Raw genomic sequence first — 20,900 nt, 5'->3', positions numbered from 1 at the left:
TTTGGTTCAAATAAAAAGAGGACCTCCAACCAGTAAAGACCTGTTGAACTTTAATCTTGTAGTCTGTGTGTTATTAATTACAACTAGAACACACAGACTTTACACCTCCCCCTCCCCCCCACACCCCCACCACACTCCTGCTCTCCTCCCTCTCCCCCCACACCCCCACCACACTCCTGCTCTCCTCCCCCTCCCCCCACACCTCCACCACACTCCTGCTCTCCTCCCCCTCCCCCACACCTCCACCACACTCCTGCTCTCCTCCCCCTCCCCCCACCACCCCCACCACACTCCTGCTCCCCTCCCTCTCCCCCCCACACCCCCACCACACTCCTGCTCTCCTCCCCCTCCCCCCACACCCCCACCACAGTCCTGCTCACCTCCCCCTCCCCCCCACACCCCCACCACACTCCTGCTCTCCTCCCCCTCCCCCCACACCCCCACCACACTCCTGCTCTCCTCCCCCTCCCCCCCACACCCCCACCACACTCCTGCCCTCCTCCCCCTCCCCCACACCTCCACCACACTCCTGCTCTCCTCCCTCTCCCCCCCACACCTCCACCACACTCCTGCTCTCCCCCATCTCCCCCCCCACACCCCCACCACACTCCTTCTCTCCTCCCCCTCCCCCCCACACCCCCACCACACTCCTGTTCTCCTCCCCCCACCACCACCCTCCTGCTCTCCTCCCCCCCCCACCCCACCACTACCCAACATTTACCTGATGATTGTAGCCAGCGAGGCAAGTACTCCAAAATTCATTTTGGAGCTGAGCTGTGGATGGTGACAGGCATCGACAGCACGTCCAAATTATTGAAATGAGGCCCAAGGCTTAATTAAGGTCCGGCCTCAGGCTTCCCGGTTGGAGCCTGCACAGCGCCGAGTCCAGGCCTGGAAATGGGCCCAGACAAACCTTTACACCAGAATCTCTTAAATGACATGAAGGACACTAGCATACGAATGTTCAACCTATTTCGAATAAATGGGTTTTAAGTCTCCATTAAAATCAGAAAAAGAAATTTCAGGTGAACAATTAATATGTCATGGCATAATTTAAAGGCCATAGTGATTTATAATCTTTTAAAGGACTATTTAATGGAAAGCACTGAGTGCAAATCCACATGGGAAGGATCAGACATTCTTATCATTGATTGTACAGGAGAATCCCATTATAATAAACTGTTACTGTGAACCTCCCATTATAAAGGAACGTTCCCATGGTCCCTTGCGAAGTGCCTTTAAGACCCTTGATAGGAGTTTAAAAACTTGATAAAATTAAGTTGTAATCAGAAATGTTTTCCAGGTCTCACAAGCTTGTAATAACAAAAGTTGACATACTCCCAACTCCAGGTAATCCCCTCCACATTGATTGTGCTGCAGAAGAAGAGAGAAATTCAAAAGATGACACAGTCCTAATCAAATTGTCCTAATATCCTTTTATATATAACACAATGTCACATAGATTTAAAAACAAATATGTATTAGATTAATGTAATCAGATTACTATACAAAAAAAACATTTGGAACGCTATGGAATTAATTTTCAAATGTTGTCTCATGGTCATCGTCCATTTTCTATTTTCAGACCATTGTGTTGATTTATAATGTCACTTAAATATGTATCATACTAATATTGGAGTTAAAATATAAAAATGTAGACGCCACTTAAACCTGTCACTTTCATCATTCCTACTGCAGTAATTGGTTCAACATGTAGGTGAAGAAATGAGGGGAGAAAAATTGGTGGTGTGCCAGAGTTACAATGAGTGTTGGAACGCTATTCAATCATGGGTGATCAAAGCCAAGCCAAGTCCTGTCCCCAGCCAATGTCCACACTCCCACACTTCCAGAAGAGGTTGCAGGAAAGTGATCAGAAACAAATCTTTGGTTGATATTCCTACCTCTAACCCAGGGATACGGAAACCAATTGTAGCACTTCAGGTTCAGCTAGCTGTTCACAGACAAATGGTTGAGCCAGAGACCACCTGGTCTCTATAGTTCAGCTGCTCAGTGAATAAACTAAAAGACCCGCTGGTGGAAATCACGTATATATAAAAACTGGATATTTTCAACCTTAATGCAGGTTGATACTGATGTAATGTGAATGGCACTAAATGGACAGCTATGTTTCTGAAGGACTTTTAAAACAGAAATATAATTTGCTTTTAACTTGGGATACCTATGTGGCTACAAGGACAGGAGTCTAACAGAACCACAACAATTTTAAATACATAGTACAGGTTAGGAGATTTGGCAAACTGTAAAGGATTTCAGGAGGGCATAGACAAGAGCAAAATGGGCATCCAGGTGGCAGATGGAATTTAGTGTGGAGGAGTGTGAGATACTGCATTTTGGGAGAAAAAGCAAATAATTGGAATATGTATTTAATGGTAAGACACTGGAGGTGTGGAGGAACATAGAGACCTCAGGGAGAATATACATAATTCCTTGAAAGTGCAAGTTCAGGTAGATAAAGTCATAAAAAGGCCAATGGCATTTTGGGCTTCATAAATAAGGCAATGAGTACAAGAGTAAAGAATTGATCATATATGTGTACAGGGAATGGTTAGGTTACAATTAGCATACTCTATGCAGGTGAGATGCCCCATTATAGAAAGGACATTAAAGCCACAGAGAACATGCAGCATATAGATTCACCAGAATGTTATCAGGGTTGAGAAATTATAGATATGAGGAGAGGCTTGAGATACTAGAACTTTTTCCACTGAAACAAAGAAGAATTAGAGGAGATTTAATTGAGGTTTTTAATATTATAAAGGGTCTTGTTAGAGTGAACAAGGAAAGACTATTCCTCTGGTTGGGCAGTTAAAATTGTCACTAAGAGGGTGAAGAGAGAACTGGGAGAAATGTCTTTATACAGCGAGCTGTTAAAGCATGGAAAGATTTGATCAGGGAACAATTGAGGCAGGGACCTTTTAAGGGAAGATTAGATAAAACATTTGAAGCTGAGGCAGATTCAGGGCTGTGGGGAGAGAGCAGGGCAGGGAGGGGACTAGTTTTGAGTTATTTTGAAAAGAGTCAGCAGAGACAATGGCCTCGCATGCTGTTGAGTTTTAACTCCACAACGGCATATTTTTTATTTTGGCAGGATCCCCGTCCAGAATTGACAGGCTTGGCTTCCAGTCGGGCAGGTAGTACTCTGGAGCAGGCTGCAGCCACAGGTAAGGAGCCTACAGCTGCTAGTGGGAGCGTAGGGAAAGTCCAATCTCCGACCACAGGGAGAGGTCTGATCCGGGGTGGGGTTGGATCCCCAATTGGCGGCACCTGTGGATGGGGAGTCTGAGGGCGGGGGGGGGGGGGGCGGTGTTCTGATCCCAGGGAAGCAGGTAAGCTTGGGGGACCGGGGGGGGAAGCACTCCTGCTCCTCCTGGCCCACAAGCTGTGCTGTAAGGGCACTTACATTTTCCCCAAAGCTGTCCTCACCTCCCTTGAGCTGCTGGGTTTCCTGAGGCCTGAGAAACCTAGCTGGCCAGGGTTACACTTGTAAAGGAATTTCAGTTAGCCTGGTAAATAGAGGCATGGCAGGGCAGGGCAGCTCAGTCCTGTGATTTGCACATCCTGTCCATGTGCGATATCCTGGATGCTTCTTGCGGCCTGGACGACCACGTGTGCAGGAAGTGTCACCAACTGCAGCAATTTTCAGAGCTTGAGCGGCAGCTGGATACACTACAGTCCGTCCGCGAGGCTGAGAAATACTTGGAAAGCACGTTTCTAGAAGTGGTCACCCTGCAGCCTCAGAATGTGCAGGCAGAGAGCGAATGGGTGACCACCAGTCAGAGAAGGAGGACCAGGCAGATAGGGCAGGAATCCCCAGAGTGCATCTCGCTCACTAACCAGTTCACAGTTCTGGAAACTGGTGGGGGTGATGGCTCCTCTGGGGAGAGCAGCCAGAGCCAAGGCCAGGGCACCACGGGTGGCTCAGCTGCACAGGGGGAGAGGAAGAAGAGTGGAAGAGCAATAGTGACAGGGGATTCATTGGTTAGGGGAACAGATAGACGTTTCTGTGGACGCAGACGTGACTCCAGGATGGTATGTTGCCTCCCTGGTGCCAGGGTCAAGGATGTCACTGAGCGGCTGCAGGACACTCTGCGGGAGGAGGGTGAACAGCCAGAGGTCATTGACCATATCAGTACCAACGACATAGGCAGAAAGAGGGATGAGGTCCTGCAGGCAGACTATAGGGAGCTAGAAAAGAGATTTAAAAAAAGCAGGACCTCAAAGGTAGTAATCTCTAGATTACTTCCAGTGCCATGTGCCAGTGAATACAGGAATAGGAGGATAGAACAGGTGAATGCGTGGCTGGAGAGATGGTGCAGGAGGGAGGGCTTTAGATTCATGAGGCATTGGGACCATTTCTGGGGAAGGTGGGACCTGTACAAGCCGGACGGGTTACACCTCAACAGAGCGGGACCAATATTCTCGGGGGGAGGTTTGCTAGTGCTGTTGGGGAGGGTTTAAACTAGCTTGGCAGGGGAATGGGCACCAGCATGTAGGTGTGGAGGGGAGGAATGGGGTGCATGGAAGAGTGAGTGTGTTGGACGGTACTGGAGGGGAAGGTAGTGCTGGAGGCGGAGGTAGTACCGTGTTAGATAGGAGCAGACTAAGAAAGACTACGAAAAATTCAAAAATGGGTTTAGAATGCATGTACATAAATGTACAAAGTGAGGTGAATAAGGTAGGTGAGCTACAAGCACAATTAGCCATATGGCAATATGATGTTGTGGCAATAACGGAAACATGGTTTAAAAATGGTGAGGACTGGTCACTTAATATTCAAGGGTACAAAGTGTTCAGAAAACATAGGGAAGGAAAAAAGGGAGATGGGGTGGCAGTGCTGATTAAAGAAGACATTGTAGTGTTGGAAAGGGAGGACGTTCTTGAGGGGACAAGGACAGAATCCATTTGGTAAGAGCTGAGGAGCAAAAAGTGTATGATCACACTATTGGGAGTATTCTACAGGCCTCCAAATAGTGAGAGGGAGGTAGAGGAGCAAATCTGCAGGGAAATCGCAGAGATATGCAAGAGCTATAGAGTGGTGATATTGGGGGACTTTAATTACCCAAATATCGATTGGGATAATGCTAGGGTAAAGGGAAAGGATGGGGAGGAATTTCTGAAATGGGTTCAGAGGAATTTCTTTGACCAATATGTTCTTGGCCCAACTAGGAAGGAGGCATTGCTGGATCTGGTGCTGGGGAATGAGGCGGGCCAGGTCGACTAAGTATCTGTGGGAGAACACTTGGGTATGAGTTATCATCGTATCATAAGATTTAGATTAGCAATGGAGAGGAGCAAGGAACAATCTAGAGTGGAACTTCTAAACTGGAATAGGGCTAACTTCAATGGGATGTGAAAGGATCTAGCCAGGGTAAAATGGAACCAAAGACTGACAGGAAAAACTGTAATGGAACAATAGGCGATCTTTAAGGAGGAAATGTTCCCAGTACAGGCTAGGTACATTCCAACAAGATGGAAGGGTAAGGGAACCAAAGCAAGGGCTCCTTGGATGAAGAGGGAGATAGAGAAGATGATGAAACAAAAATAGAGGTTGTATGATGAATGTCAGGTGAGTTCTTCAAGGGAGAACCAGACCAAATACAATATGTTGAGAGGGGAAGTGAAGATGAAAATAAGATTGGCAAAGCAAGAATATGAGAGTAGAATGGCGATTAACATAAAAGGGAATCCAAAAATCTTCTACCGGCATGTAAACAGTAAGCGAGTAGTGAGAGGCGGGGTGGGGACTATTAGGGACAAAGAAGGTGATATATGCTTAGAGGCACAGGGCAAGGCTAGAATACTCAATGAGTACTTTGTATCAGTGCTTACTAAGGGAGGTGGATGCTGACAAAATATTGGGAGAAGTGGAAAAGGTAGAAGCAATGGAAGGGATAAAAATTGATAGACAGGATGTACTAGAAAGACTGGGTATGCTTAGAGTGGATAAGTCACCTGGTCCAGATGGCTTGCATCCCAGGTTGCTAAGGGAAATGGGGGAGGAGATAGCAGAAGGGCTTGCCATAATTTTCCAATCTTCCCTAGATGCAGGGAAGTTGCCTGAGGATTGGAAAGTGGCAAATGTGACACCATTGTTCAAGAAAGGGTGTAAGGGCAATCCTAGTAAGTACAGGCTGGTCAGTTTAACATCAGTGGTGGGTAAAGTTTTAGAAACAATAATCAAGGAAAAAATTAACGGGCACTTGTACAGGTTTAAGCTAATTAAGAAGAGCCAACATGGATTTGTAAAAGGCAGATCGTGTTTGACTAATCTAATTGAATTTTTTGATGAAGTAACAGGGAGGATTGATGAAAGGAATGCAATGGATGTTGTCTACATGGATTTTAGGAAGGCGTTTGACAAAAAGTTCCACATAGAAGGCTGGTTAACAAAATTGAGGCTCACGGAATAGTTGTGTCAGTGGCAGCATGGATAAGGGATTGGCTTAAGGACAGAAAACAGTGAGTTGTGGTAAATGGCTGTTTTTCAGACTGGGGGATGGTAGACAGTGGTGTTCCCCAAGGGTCAGTGCTGGGGCCACTGCTTTTTTTGATATGTATAAATGACCTGGATATTGGAATACAGAGTAGAATTTCTAAATTTGCCGATGACAACAAGCTTGGGGGTGTGGCAAACAATGAGGATGATACCAATCGACTGCAACAGGACACAGAAAGGCTAGAAGAATGGGCAGATGGAATTTAATACAGAGAAGTGTGAGATGATGCATTTTGGCAGAAGGAACAGGGAGAGGCAATATACACTTAATGGCACAGTTTTAAAGAGTGTGCAGGGACAGAGGGACCTGGGAGTTATTGTGCATAGGTCCCTGAAGGTGGCGGGACATATTGAGAGAGTGGTCAGCAAAGCATATGGGATCTTGGGCTTCATAAATAGAGGTATTGAGTACAAAAGTAGAGAAGTTATGCTGAAACTTTATAAAGCGCTGGTTAGGCCACAACTTGAGTATTGCGTCCAGTTCTGGTCACCACACTTTAGGAAGGATGTGAAGGCCCTTGACAGGGTGCAGAGGAGATTTACCAGAATGTTTCTGGGGATGGGGGAATCTTAGCTACAAGGACAGGTTGGAGAAGCTGGATTTGTTTTCATTAGAGCAAAGGAGGTTGAGGGGTGATTTGATAGAGGTGTACAAGATTATGATGGGTTTGGATAGGCTAGACGGGGAAAGGCTGTTCCCACTAGTTGACGGTACAAGTCGAGGGGACACAGATTTAAGATTTTGGGCAAGAGATACAGGGGGGGATCTGAGGAAAAACTTTTTTACACAGCGACTGCCGAGGACCTGGAACTCGCTGCCGACAGAAGTGGTGGAAGCAGAAACAATCAATATTTTCAAGGGGACACTGGATAGGCACTTGAGGGAAATAAACTTGCAGAGCTACGGGGATAGAGCGGGGGAATGGGACTGACTGGATGGCTCTACAGAGAGCCGGCACGGACTTGATGGGCTGAATGGCCTCCTTCTGTGCCGTTATGACTCTATGGTGGAGAAATTCAGTAGGTTGCGCCACCCGTTAGCGCCTTAAGAGGGCGCTAAGTGGGTCGCAAGCCTACTGGCGCCCGGGCGCGGCACTGCCCACGCCTCCCGCTAAATTCCGTGGGACGTTAGTGGTGGCGCTAACTGTTAGCGCTGCGCCGCTGCCGATGATGTCATCGGTGTGCGCAGCACCCCGCTGATGCCCCGGCCGCGATATTTGGCAGCGCCCCCTGATTTACCGCCGGATGCTATGTCCAACCGGCTCAGGGGTGCCTACCTGCGGCCGGGGAGGCGCAAATTAAAGGCGAGGTGCGGGGCGGCCATTTTTGTTGTTGGCCGCCTGCCAGCACCTGCCTGCGCTCCTGTCCCCGGCCTCCTGAACACCCCCCCGCGGAGTGCCGGCTGCGTTCCAAGCGCCCGGCACTTCTCTTCGGTGCTGGGCTCTTTTGCCTGCACTCCCGATCCTCGGGGGCCCAGCTGGGCCCCAGATCACGCTGCACAAGGCCCCTCCCCTTTAAGAAGGGGAGGAAGGGCTGCAATACCGCAGCGCGACATGCTGCAGCGTGTGGCGCTGCAGCACGTTGCGCCACGATATTCAGTCGCAGCGCCCCAAGAGGAATGCAGGGCGCCTCCAGTAGCACCGCGCTTCCCTTTGGGGCGCAACCACTCAATTTCCGGTGGGTGGGCACAAATGTTTCTGGGGTGCTACTTTTAGCGCCCTGGCGAGGCTGGCGCCCCAAACGAGGCTATACTCAATTTCTCCCCCTATGACTCTATAAGCAGTTACATACAAACAGGCCAGTGATCCACATCACAGCAGGAGATTGTAGTAAAATCCCAAAGAATCTCAGTGTAATTTGTTTAAATTAAGTAAAGCTCATCACCATTTCTGCCCCACTCTTTTCCAAACTCTGGCAGCGATAAAAATGCTCAACAAAGCCAATTCATACATTCACACCAGGGAATATCCTCCATATCTAAAACAAAAACAACTACATTTAGTCTTAAGGAATATAAATGTTCACCTATGACAAAAGCCTTGGGATGCTTCCTGGAAGATTTTTAAAAGCTGCACTTTAGCAGCTTCTTTGTTATATAGAATTCCTTTGGGGACAACCACTAAAAAAGAACACCTGTAACCAGGAGCTCAGAAACAATCAACTCATGTCAAATCTTTTCTGCCTCAAGTTTCTCCACAACCAACAGTGAGAGAAAAAATAGATTCTAACAGCCTACATTTGTGCCCTCCAACTGATCTGAATGGTTCATGTTGACGGCCTCCAACCCCAGTGAAAAAAAGCTAATTTCTGTTATGAAATACAGACATGCTGACACATAGCTAGAAAAGCTGACCTTTTGCATGTATGAAAGCCTGCAACGATGTTTCAACTTCCCTCCCCTTCCACCAATGCTAGGCTGTGCTGGAGGTTGGCCTGTGCTAGGGGTATCCCGGGCCATGTTAATGGTCTAGGACAGGAGATCGCAATATTCCTGGGCCTGAACAGGAGCAACGCGCTTTGGGTGCAATGCTCTGTCTAATAATGAGGCCAGGATGGGAGAGGAAAATGTACCCATATATTTTTTAATGTGGCCTTGAAATGTTATGGGATTAATTCAGCTTAAATACTGCAGACAATAAATATTTCTTGTGTTTTGTCACAGGTATATTCATGATATAATACAGAATTATCTGCGTAATCCCTTCTCATTAGTAAGAATCTTTATAATTCTTATTCATACAACAACAACAGCAACTTGTATTTATATAGCGCCTTTAGCGTAGTAAAACGCCCCAAAGGCGCTTCACAGGTGTATTAAAAGACAAAAAAAATTGACACTGAGCCACAAAAGGAGAAATTAGGGCAGGTGACCAAAAGCTTGGTCAAAGAGGTAGGTTTTAAGGTGCGTCTTAAAGGAGGAAAGAGCGGTAGTGAGGCAGAGAGGTTTAGGCAGGGAATTCCAGAGCTTAGGGCCTTGGCAACAGAAGGCACGGCCACTAATAGATGAGCGATTATAATCAGGACTGCTCAAGAGAGTAGAATTAGAGAAGCGCAGATATCTCGGGGGATGTGGGGCTAAAGGAGATTACAGAGGTAGGATGGGGCGAAGCCATGGAGGGATTTGAAAACAAGGATGCGAATTTTGAAATCGAGGTGTTGCTTAACCAGGAGCCAATGTAGGTCAGCGAGCACAGGGGTGATGGACGAACGGGACTTGGTGTGAGTTAGGACACGGGCAGCCGAGTTTTGGCTCATCTCAAGTTTACGTAGGGTAGAATGTGGGAGGCCAGTCAGGAGTGCATTGGAATAGTCAAGACTAGAGGTAATAAAGGCATGGATGAGGGTTTCAGCAGTGGAAGAGCTGAGGCAGGGACAGAGACGGGCGATGTTATGGATGTAGAAATAGGCGGTCTTGGTTATGCTACGGATATGTGGTTGGAAGCTCATTTCAGGGTCAAATATGACACCAAGGGGGAAAATTGGCTCACGTCCCCTTTGGGGCGCTACTTTTAGCACCCCGAAAAATTTAGCACCCCCACGCCCGAAATTCAATGGTAGCGTCCCAAGCTCGAGGCAGGCGCTACTGGATGCGCTCCCCCCTCCGTCTTGGGGCACTCCCATGGAATATCGCAGCACTACGTGCAGCAGCGCCACGTGCACTGGCACACAGCGCCACTGTACTGCAGGCCTCCCTCCCCTGATTAAAGGGAAGGGGCCTAGCGCAGCGTGTACCGGGGTCCTGCTGGGCCTCCAGGGAGCGGGGTGCCGGCAAAAGAGACAGGCACTCAAGAGGAGTGCCGTGCTGACGGATCACGGCCGGCACCCCGTAGCAGGAGGCCAGAGGGGCCAGGTGCTGGCAAGCAGCCCCAAAAAAAAAAATCGCCCGGCACCTGCCTTTTAATTATCACCGCCCGGGCCGCAAGAACACCCCGTGACCTTGTCGGACACAGCGTCCGGCGGCAGTTCAGGGGGCGCGAGCCAAGTTTGCAGCCGGGGCATGAGCGGGGCGTTTTGCACGGCGATTACATCATTGCCGGAGGCGCAGCGCCGTGGGGCACTACCAGGTACTGCCGCCACTAACCTCCTGCTGAATTTCGCGGGAGGCGTTAGCGGCGGCACACCCGGGTGCTAGTTGCTTTGTGCCCTGTTAGCCCCCATTGGGGCAAAGCAACCAAATTTTTCCCTCCGAGTTTGCGAACAGTGTGGTTCAGCCTCAGACAGATGTTAGGGAGAGGGAGCGAGTCAGTGGCTGGGGAATGGAGTTTTTGGCTGGGACCAAAAACAATGGGGTAGATTTTCCTGGAGCCGTCAGATGGGGTTTCAGGCATGTGGGGGGGGGGGGGAAATCCCGAATTCGGGGGTCCCGACACATTCCTGCCCAAAACCCGCCTCCACGTAAGTTTCACAGGAGGCGGGTACCCGCCCCGCACTGGGACCCGCCGACCCGAGGCGGGAAGGGATTAGTGCCAATTAACTGCCTGTTAACAGGTAGTTAACAGGCAGTTTTTAGCCTAATCCCTATTTTGAGGGGTGTCATGTGGGATTCCCGACGGCTCCAAACCATGCCAGGTTAGAGCAGTCGGGCCGTTGGGTTGAAGGACTTGGAGGGGTCGCGATGTCGGTGTACAGGTCAGTGACGGGTGCATACGTGCAAAGGTAAGTGTGTTTGGTGTGTCTAAAGTGTGTAAAGAAGTTTAAATTACCTGTACTTACCTTAACAGCCTTTCTTCCTCTAGGTTTTGGGAGTCCATCACTCAGCCGGCACTGGAAGCAAAATGGCTGCGATCTGTCAAAAGTGACAGCCTTCAGCTTTGAGTGCCGGTAAGAGTTCTAACTGAGTCTGTGTAAAAGGATTCAGGTTAGAAGTCAGACTGTCGGTGTTTGACAGCTTCAAACAGCTGTGAAACACTGATATTTCATCTGTCAAGAACTCTTGACAGATGAAATTTCAGTCTGTGACGTCACCTGTTGCCGGGTGGCCCTTAATTGGCCTGCTGAGCCCGCTGGGCGGGCTCAACAAGGTCAATCAAGGGAAAATCGCACGGATTGGCCGGACGTCGATGTAGGCGGGACTAAAACCCGAAAGTTGAAGTCCCGCCTCCTTCCCGACAGCTTCAGGAAAATCTACCCCAATGGCTTTGGTCTTCCCAACATTTAATTGGAGAAAGTTTCTGCTCATCCAGAACTGCTAGCTTGTGTACAAAAATGTTGTACTCTCTGGAGTTTAGAAGAATGAGACGTGATCTCATTGAAACATATGAGATTCTGAGAGGGCTTGACAGGGTAGATGCTCAGAGGCAGTTTCCCCTGGCTGGAGAGTCTAGAACTAGGGGGCATTGTCTCAGGATAAGGGGTCAGCCATTTAGGACTGAGGTGAGGAGAAATTCCTTAACTCAGAGGGTTGTGAATCTTTCGAATTCTCTACCCCAGAGGGCTGTGGATGCTCAGTTGTTGTTGAAGGCGGTGATTGATAGATTTTTGGACTCGAAGGGAATCAAGGGATATGGGGACCAGGCAGGAAAATGGAGTTGAGGTTGAAGATCAGCCATGATGTTGTTGAATGGCGGAGTAGGCTCGAAGGGCTGTATGGCCTACTTTTGCTCCTAATTCTTATGTTCTTATATGAAGTGGGAATACAGTGATGGGGAATGTGTGGGGATGAACTAATCCTACAACAAAAATGAAAAATAAAGGAAGAATATTCAAAAATGATTTTTAAAAAATGACTAATTAGTCTTAGGCCCCGATATTTACTTGGAGCTTGGGGGTTTGTGGGGGGGGAGCAGTGGGGGGGGGCGGGGGAGTCAGAGTTCGGAGTGGGGGTGTTGGAGATTGCGGGGAGGTGAGGGGGTCGGAGGTCATGGGGGGGTACAGAAGTAACCTTGTTGGGCCTGGAGGAAGCACTCCTGCTCTTCCTGACCCACAAACAGTGCCATAAATGCACTTACCTTATGGCTCTGGACCTTCTTGCCTCCTTTTACCTGCCAGGATTCCCGAGCCCCGGGAAAACCAGCTGACATTAATTAACAATAAAAAAAATCTGTTAAAATGGAGGCACGCAACATCCTTAAAGTATTTCAGTGACCGACCCATCTCCTGAGAGCAGATTGATTGCCCGCCCTCCGACCCTCCTCCGTTAAAACCAAAAGTGGGCAAGTTGGGGTTGGGTTTGAAATTTTAAATATTTTTACTTCCCACCCAACCCAAACCCACCCATTCTTGGGGTTTAAAATTATCCCCTTAGTTTCAGGATAGTGAAATCTTGTTTACAGTTACTGACTCAACTTGGTATGCTATGATACTCATTTCTTCCAGTAAAGAAGCTGTCGGATTAAGTAATGGCAACAAAAGAAAATTATTACATGACACAAATATTTCTATTTATAAAATGTGATGATTCATTACCCAACAGACTTGAAGGTGCCCTACATGCTTTTTTCCCATTAATTATCACTGACTCTGAAGTAGTATAATAAACTTACAAAGCACTACCAATCAAATTGAAGAAACTCTGTGGTTGCACACAATCCTCATGATCACTTTATTACATTCAGACACTGCTGAAACCTGGTTTACTCATAGAATGGAGAAGTCATGGGTAACTTTCCAACTTTTGCTCCCAGTAGAGAGCCTCGTCCATCAAGAACATATCATTGAAATTTGGGCATGTGCAGCACATGATGTTCTGACTATTTAAATGAATGGTCAGAAAACCATTTGTCTCATATACCTGTCTTTCCAATACGTGCTCCCAGCGAGTGAGGCTCCCCACCTGGACCACTAAAATGGAAAATTATCCATAAACTTTAAGAAAAATTCTTGAGGAAATCATTCTCATTTAGAAAGCATATTATAGCACCACCTCAGCTTGGTTTAATTAGGAGCACTCTCACCTCTGAGTCAGGAGGTCCAGTACTTGAGCACATGAAATTGAATGGACACTCCAGTGCACTAATGAGGGAGTGATACATTTGTCAAAGGTACAGGAAACTTTTTTTTATCCGGCACGGATGGGACTGACGTGGTGCCGGTTCATCAAAAATTCCGGATAACCGAAAGCTATCGTAAAAGATACGGAGCTGAGAGCTCCGTATAAAGCAACAAACCCTGCAGCTTCAGAACAATGACCACAAGTTGCAAGCGTCTCTGTAGCTTAGCAACAGCTGCAGCCACACCCTTGCACAGCAACAAATGGAGGAAGGCAAGTAATAAAAGTTACCTGAACCTACTCCTGAATTTTGCCAGTTAACCAAGATTTCCGGTTATTTAGGTGCTGGTAAATCAAAAGTTTCCTGTACTATCCTTTGCATGAAGCATGAAACCAAGGCCTTAACTGTCTGTGCTTGTGTCTGCTGCTTAGGTGGATGTTAAAGATCCCATGGAGTTCTCCCAGTATCCTGGCCATCATTTTTCCCTCAACTAACATCATTAAAAACTTAACAGATTAACTGGCCAATAATCTCATTGGTATTTATGAGGCATTGCTATGCATAAAAATAGCTGCCACATTTGCCTATACAGGTAGACTATCCTTTATCCGAACTTCCGAAAACCGAAACCCTCTAAAAACCGAAGGTTTTTTCGTTCAGCGTAAGTCGTGCGCACGACATGACCAGAGTGGTGCACGACTTACGCTGAGCAGGGCAGAGGGTCACTGAGTTCCCTCCTGGGTAGGAGATTGCAGGCCGAGCCGGGCAGTGTGAAGGTGGTATACCGGGAGAGTGAACCCAACAGTACAGCGGCCCGTCCGATAGCTGCAGCGGCCTGTCCGATATTCTTTTCTCCCCCCCGACCCCCCCCCCTTTCGGATAAGGGATAGTGTATCCTTTATCCGCACTTCCGAAAACCGAAATCCTCTGAAAACCGAAAGTGTTTTCGTTCAGTGTAAGTCGTGCGCACGACATGACCAGAGTGGCGCACGACTTACACTGAGCAGGGCAGAGGGGTCACAGAGTTCCCTCCTGGGTAGGAGATTGCAGGCCGAGCCGGGCAGTGTGAAGGAGGTACCGGGAGAGTGAACCCGACAATACAGCGGCCCGTCCAATAGCTGCAGCGGCCTGTCCGATATTCTTTTCACCCCCGCCGACCCCCACCCCGACCCCCCGTCGACCCCCTGCCAACCCCCCGCCGACAAATTTCCCAGTCTTATAAAATACCTTCTGAAATCCGAAATTTTCCAAAAACCGAAACACGGCTGGTCCCGAGGTTTTTGGATAAAGGATAGTCTACCTGTATAACAGCAAAAATTGTACTTCATAGCAATTCATTGTATGTGAAATACTTTCAGATGTCTTGAGAGATTTGATATGGTGCTATATAAATTTAAATTCTTTCTTTCAAAAACCTACTAGATCTTCACATCATCTTTTTCATTTATGTTTTAAATTTTTCTTATTCGTTCATGGGTTGTGGGAATCGCTGATAAGGCCAGCATTTATTGCTCATCCCTAATTGCCGTTGAGAAGGTGGTGGTGAGCCGCCTTCTTGAACCGCTGCAATCCGTGTGGTGAAGGTACTCCCACAGTGCTGTTAGGGAGGGAGTTCCAGGATTTTGACCCAGCGACGTTGAAGGAATGTCGATCTATGTCCAAGTCAGGATGGTGTGTGACTTGGAGGTGGTTGTGTTCCCTTGCTAATGGAAGAGTCACTACAGCACTTATTGGGAGCAATTTTGAAATTGGGCAACAGAGTAAAACGGGCACTATCATTATACATCTCTCCTGATTTTCATTGCCATTGTCAAAGTCAAAATTACCCCCATTAACTGTTATAACACACAAAATAATCAAGTCCCAAAGGAGGATGAAGTTATGGTTTATTTAATAGAACTGTCCCTAACATCATTAGATCACTTTGAAAATCACAGCAATCAGTCAAAATTCTTCAGTGTATTTAAAGATTACTGATGTATATGAAAAAAGTTTGATAAAGGCTACTTATAAGGAAATCTTTGGGCAAAAATACGGTCGCGCCCTGAAAAAGTTAGTGCCTTCGTGCCCGAAATTCAATGGTAGCACCTCAAGAGGGAGGCGGGGCGCTACTGGACACACTCCACCTCCCTCTTGGGGCACTCCCAGGGAATATCGCGATGGCAAGTCGCGCTGCAGTACTGCAGGCCTTCCTCCCTTCATGACAGGAGAGGGGCCTTGCGCAGCGCGACCAAGGGCCCAGCTGGGCCACCAGGGATCGGGGTGCTGCCAAAAGAGCCCGGCACTCCTCTTGAGTGGCCTGGCACCCCGCGGGAGGATGGCAGAGGAGGCAGGGGATGGCAGAGGGGGCCGGTGCTGGCAGGCGGCCAGCAAAAGAAATGGCCGCCCGGCACCTCCCCTTTAATTATCGCCACCCTGGCCGCATGTACGACCCCTGACCCTGTCGGACATAGTGTCCGGTGGTAATTCGGGGGCGCGACCGAAGTTTGTGGCTGGGGTACGAGCGGGGCGCTGTGCACGGCGATGACGTCATCACCAGAGGCGCAGCGCCGCAGGGCACTACAGGCTACCGCCGCCAGTAATCTCCCGCTGAATTTCGCGGGAGGCATTAGCGGTGCCGTGCCCGGGCGTTAGTTGCTTTGCACCCCGTTAGCGCCCTCTTAGGGTGCTAACGGGAGGCACAAAGCAACTGAATTTTGCCCCCCTTACTTCTTTAGCTGCAGTGCACTACAAAGGTTGTAGGAGTCTTGCTTTTTATATCCTGTATCAAGTGTGCAATTCAAGTTCGGTAATAAAGTCAGAATTTGTCCCACAATTTTTCCTTCTTCTCCTGAAGATGGTGACTCACATTAGCTATAGTTCCACAGGTGCCAGCATATCTCCAGCACTTGGCCCATAGGTCCATTTTTCATGAGCATACTCAAACAGTTAGGGCTGGATTTTACCAGCGCTCAGAGGGTGGGTTTGGAGGCGGGTCAAAGGTTAAAATCGTTTTGATTGATGGCGGGTTGCGATCCCGCCGTCAACTCGCCTCCAAACAATTTTCCCAAGTGTCGGATCCCTGATTTGCGCATGGACCCGACACCTAGCAGTGAGAAGAGGATTAAAAGCAATTACCTGCCTATTAACAGGTAATTGCTAGTTGTTGACAGGCTATTTTTGAATTTTGCCGCTTCTGACTTGGGCTTCCCGACACCCGGACACCACACCAGATAAGTGTGGCGTGTTGTGAGTCTGCTGTAATGTTTCTGGATTGATGATAGCTGCAGAAGTGGTGTGAAGGATCTAATGTTGCACTGGTGAGTCTCAGAGGTAAAAACATGTTGGGAAATGCATTTTTAAAACATTTACACATTTCTTTAGGTTACAAGTTTTGAAATCCATGTCCAGTGCCAACTCATTGGGAGAACCTCTCTCACCAATGACAGATCGCTTCTGTCACCTCCCCTGCAGCTGCCATCTATTCCAGCCTATAGAGGGAGTAATTGGAGAGCCTGGGTGCAAGAGTTCACCTTTGTGCAGTGATTGTCAGTGTTTGCAGCACCTCAAAGTTGTCAAACACTGAGAAATCAGCTGTCAAAAAAAATTGTGCATGTTCCCTTTAATGAAACCAGCAGATGACGCGTCATCAAATGACGTCATCTGACCGGCTTCCTCTTAATTGGCCGGCAAGCCCGCAAATGGGCCTTAACAAGGTCAATCATCGTAAAATCACCTCTGTGGGCCGGATGCAGTTGGAGGCGGGACTGGAAGCCAGAAACCACCTGACCCGCACCCAACCCGCTTCCATTGAAAAAATTGCGGCCTAAATGTTGACCATGGGACCCATCACAGCCAAAGCCTGGGATTTGCCCTGCAGGGAAGATTTCCTCCGTGTTCTACACAGCAAAATTGTAAATGCATTCTCCTGTCCTGTCTATAGATAATGATCAGGAGAGGGAGCACTGGCTGATTTTTTTTTACTCATTACCTCAGGAACACTGATGCCAATTGTAACATCTCCAGGATCAGCTAATAGCACAGACTGGAGATTTGACCTGAGACACTCCTTGTCTAAATGGCTCAGGACTGTAGTGCAATTGGGTTAACTGTGAAATCCATTTTGTTTTATTGTTTAGCACTTAGTGTACTCTTCATTTAAAAGTGGCTTAAGAGTAACATATTACTACTACAGAACTTGGGATCAATATTACTGGTGTAAATGTGAACTCATGTTAAAGGAGAAGTACATTAAACTGAACTGTCCCATAATCCCTCAATACTACAAAGGGAGCTACCTGTATTTGCTGCTGTGCTAGCTGCTATTAAAGGCAGTCTGAGAGCAGTCATTTTAAATAAAACTTTCTGTTATATGACATCAGGAATGGTGACACTGCCCTTAGAGCACGAACTTATCCATGATGTCACTTAAGGGGAAATTGTATACAAAATATCCCTTCCAGGCTGCTTCTTCATCATAAGTTCTAAAATATAAAAACATAAAAAAATACAACTGTGAAACACCACTAACAGAACAGGATATCCCTTTATAACTGAATAGGATTATGTAGCAATCAAGTAGAATATAATTTTCCTTGAAGAGCAGTTCCTGTTAAGAGTAAAAAGCAAAATGCTATAGAAGCTGGAAATCGGAAACATAGATAGAAAACTCCAAAAACACTCAGCAAGTCAGTCAGCAACAGTGGAGAGAACAGGCAAGCCACTTTGGGTGTGGACCCTTCCTCAGGTAAAGGGTCCATACCCGAAAAGTCTTGTCTGTTCTCTTCACTGATGCTGTGAATTTCCAGCATTTCCTGTTCCTGTTACGCATAGCTTGTTTATTGAAAAACCAAACTCACTCTTAAGGAAAAAGTTGACACCAAACAGCCAAGCTAAATATTTAAAAAATCACAAAAAGCTTTACTTTGCATATACAATTAAATGCGTGTATATCGATATCTCAATACAAGTAGAGTCATCCAGTGAGTAGTACGATTATCCTGATATAAAATAAAATGTGTCATTCTTATTAAGTCATTGCAGGTCCAAAGGGATTTCACAACCAAAGTGGTAAACATGGATTCTTAACTCACCAGTTTTTCGCAGGGGGAAATCGTCCTTTGTGTCATGAATTCCCAGTAATGGTTGTTTGTAAGATGGAGAAGTTCCACTCTGTGGTGGGGAACTCTGGTCCAGTGAAGCATGGTGGGCTCCCCTGGCACAGGAACAAAGAGTAGCAAATTAACACAACCATTTTTCAGACTATACAATAAAATGGCAACACAATCTTTGCAGATGACCATCTTTGCATCTAATTTAAGAGAGTTTTTCCATGTCAATCATTCACTTTTGTTGGTTTGAACGGGTTGGATTATCATGAATTCTGCCTCTATAGCCACTTGTGGTAAAGTATTCCATAATCTGATAACTTTTGTGTGAAAAGAAATACTCTAACTTCCACCTTCATTCTTCTAGTGAAAATTCTGAGTTTATGACTCCTTGTTATTGATTAGATCCCCTTTCAAATGAGACGCTAAACCGAGGCCCCGTCTGCCCTCTCAGGCAGATGTAAAAGATCCCATGGCACTATTTTGAAGAAGAGCAGGGGAGTTCTCCCTGGTGTCCTGGCCAATATTTATCCCTCAACCAACATCACTGAAACAAATTATCTGGTCATTGTCACATTGATGTTTGTGGGAGCTTGCTGTGTGCAAATTGGCTGCCGCATTTCCTACATTACAACAGTGACTTCAAAAGTACTTCATTGGCTGTAAAGCGCTTTGGGACGTCTGGTGGTCATGAAAGGCGCTATATAAATGCAAGTCTTTTTTTTCTTGAATATTTTCTGTCACATTGAAAGAAGACCCAATTTTTCAAGTCTTCACTGCAGTACTGAGGGAGTGATACATTGTCAAATGTGCCAAGCTGAACCTTAACAGGGCGGGCTGTGTAGGACAGGAGGGCGGAGTTTCTGCCGGGACACCCGGAAGTTTGGGTATCCCAGCATGCTGTAGAGTTTTGACTCCACAGCGTGCGTAGTTTTTGTTTGACAGGTTCCCCACCCAGAAGTCAGCCTGATTGACAGGCTTGCCTTCCAATTGGGCAGGGAGCACTCGGAGGAGGCCATAGCCACAGGTAAGGAGCCTGTTGCTGCTACTGGGAGCATGGGAGTGACTCGATGCCCAACCCCAGGGCGGGGGTGCGATCCCCAATCCTGAGAAGGGGGTCCAATTCCCTTCCCAGGTGAGGGGGGGAGGTTGTATGGGAGGGGGGTCTGACAGGGGGATCTTGGCGGGCCAGAGGGAAGCACTTACCTACTCCATGAAACTGTCCTCACCTCCCTTCAGCTGCCGGGTTTCCCGAGACCTGGGAAATCTGGCCGGCCAGGATTAAACCTGCAAAGCAGGTTAAATCTGAGACTGGCAACCTCATTAAAATATTTAAATGGCCAACCTGCCTCCTGGGAGTGGGTTGGCTGTCTACACCTTGTCCCACCTCCGTTAAACCCGGAAGTGGGCGGGTTGGAGGCAGGTTGGGGTCAGGTTTGAGATTTTTAGTTTATACATCTCACCTGACTCCAACCCATCCCAGCCTGCTATCTTTCAGATGTGTCATTAAAACTAACACCACTGAAAACAGTCTATCAGATTAAGCATTCAAAGTGGGAATTTGCTGTGCACAAACTAGCTGTAGCAACATTGAACTTCAAAGGTAACACATATGCTGCAAAGCACTTTGAAATGTCCAAAAGATGTGGTGAGACACTATATAAATGCAAGTACTTTCTATCATCTCTCATTTTTAGCATCATTCAAGTTCAAGTAAAACTTCAGTGTGCCATCTTGCTGCTTCCTGCTGGTATTCCACGTACTAAAGCTTAACTTCACTCATGTCTTTCTCATGTATCTTCTGCTTGGCTGGGCTTCCAGTCGGGTGGGAAGCTGCAGCCACCGGTAAGTCATCTACTGCTGCTAGTGGGAGTGTGGCGGTGGGGGGGTGGGGGGTGCGATCCCCAACTCTGGGGCCTCCCACTCTGCCTATGGGCATCTCATTCTATGATAGTCTTTCAGCTTTTACTCCTGCTCGCTCCCTATCTTGTCTTAGCCTTTCCTTCTTGTTTGCTCTCAGGCAGAGCCAGTATTTATTTAAAAGAACCTGCAAGCTTAGTCTCTACTCCTGTCCCTCTTCTTCTGCCAAGCCTCCACTTTCCTTACTGCTTAAAGTTTGCTTTTATGACAGGCCTTTGTCCCTGCCTCAGTCCTACTCTCTTATGGTCTCATGGGCCTCAGTGTCCATTACTATTGGTCCAAGTGCTCTGCTCTTCAGACCATCCTACTCAAGTACTCTGACTCCAGACCATCCTACTCAAGTACTCTGACTCCAGACCATCCTACTCAAGTACTCTGACTCCAGACCATCCTACTCAAGTACTCTGACTCCAGACCATCCTACTCAAGTACTCTGACTCCAGACCA

The 20,900-nt window shown here is 47.4% G+C and overlaps 1 protein-coding gene across 2 annotated transcripts in view; it reads right to left on the bottom strand.

Annotated features, from left to right (window-relative positions):
- Nucleotides 1–20,900, bottom strand: part of LOC147117434 (histone deacetylase 9) — a 1,471,293-nt gene that overhangs the window by 593,033 nt on the left and 857,360 nt on the right. For both annotated transcript variants that reach the window (XM_085988432.1, XM_085988433.1), the window contains one exon: nt 18,519–18,640. In XM_085988432.1, coding sequence (XP_085844558.1) covers nt 18,519–18,640 — 122 coding nt within the window. The remainder of the gene's footprint in view (nt 1–18,518; nt 18,641–20,900) is intronic.

Source organism: Somniosus microcephalus, chromosome 5 (assembly GCF_052327205.1).
Source record: "Somniosus microcephalus isolate GS21.2 chromosome 5, FLI_Smic_1.0, whole genome shotgun sequence".
NCBI classification, from domain to species: Eukaryota; Metazoa; Chordata; class Chondrichthyes; order Squaliformes; family Somniosidae; genus Somniosus; species Somniosus microcephalus.
This window is presented reverse-complemented; position numbering and strand designations above follow the sequence as displayed.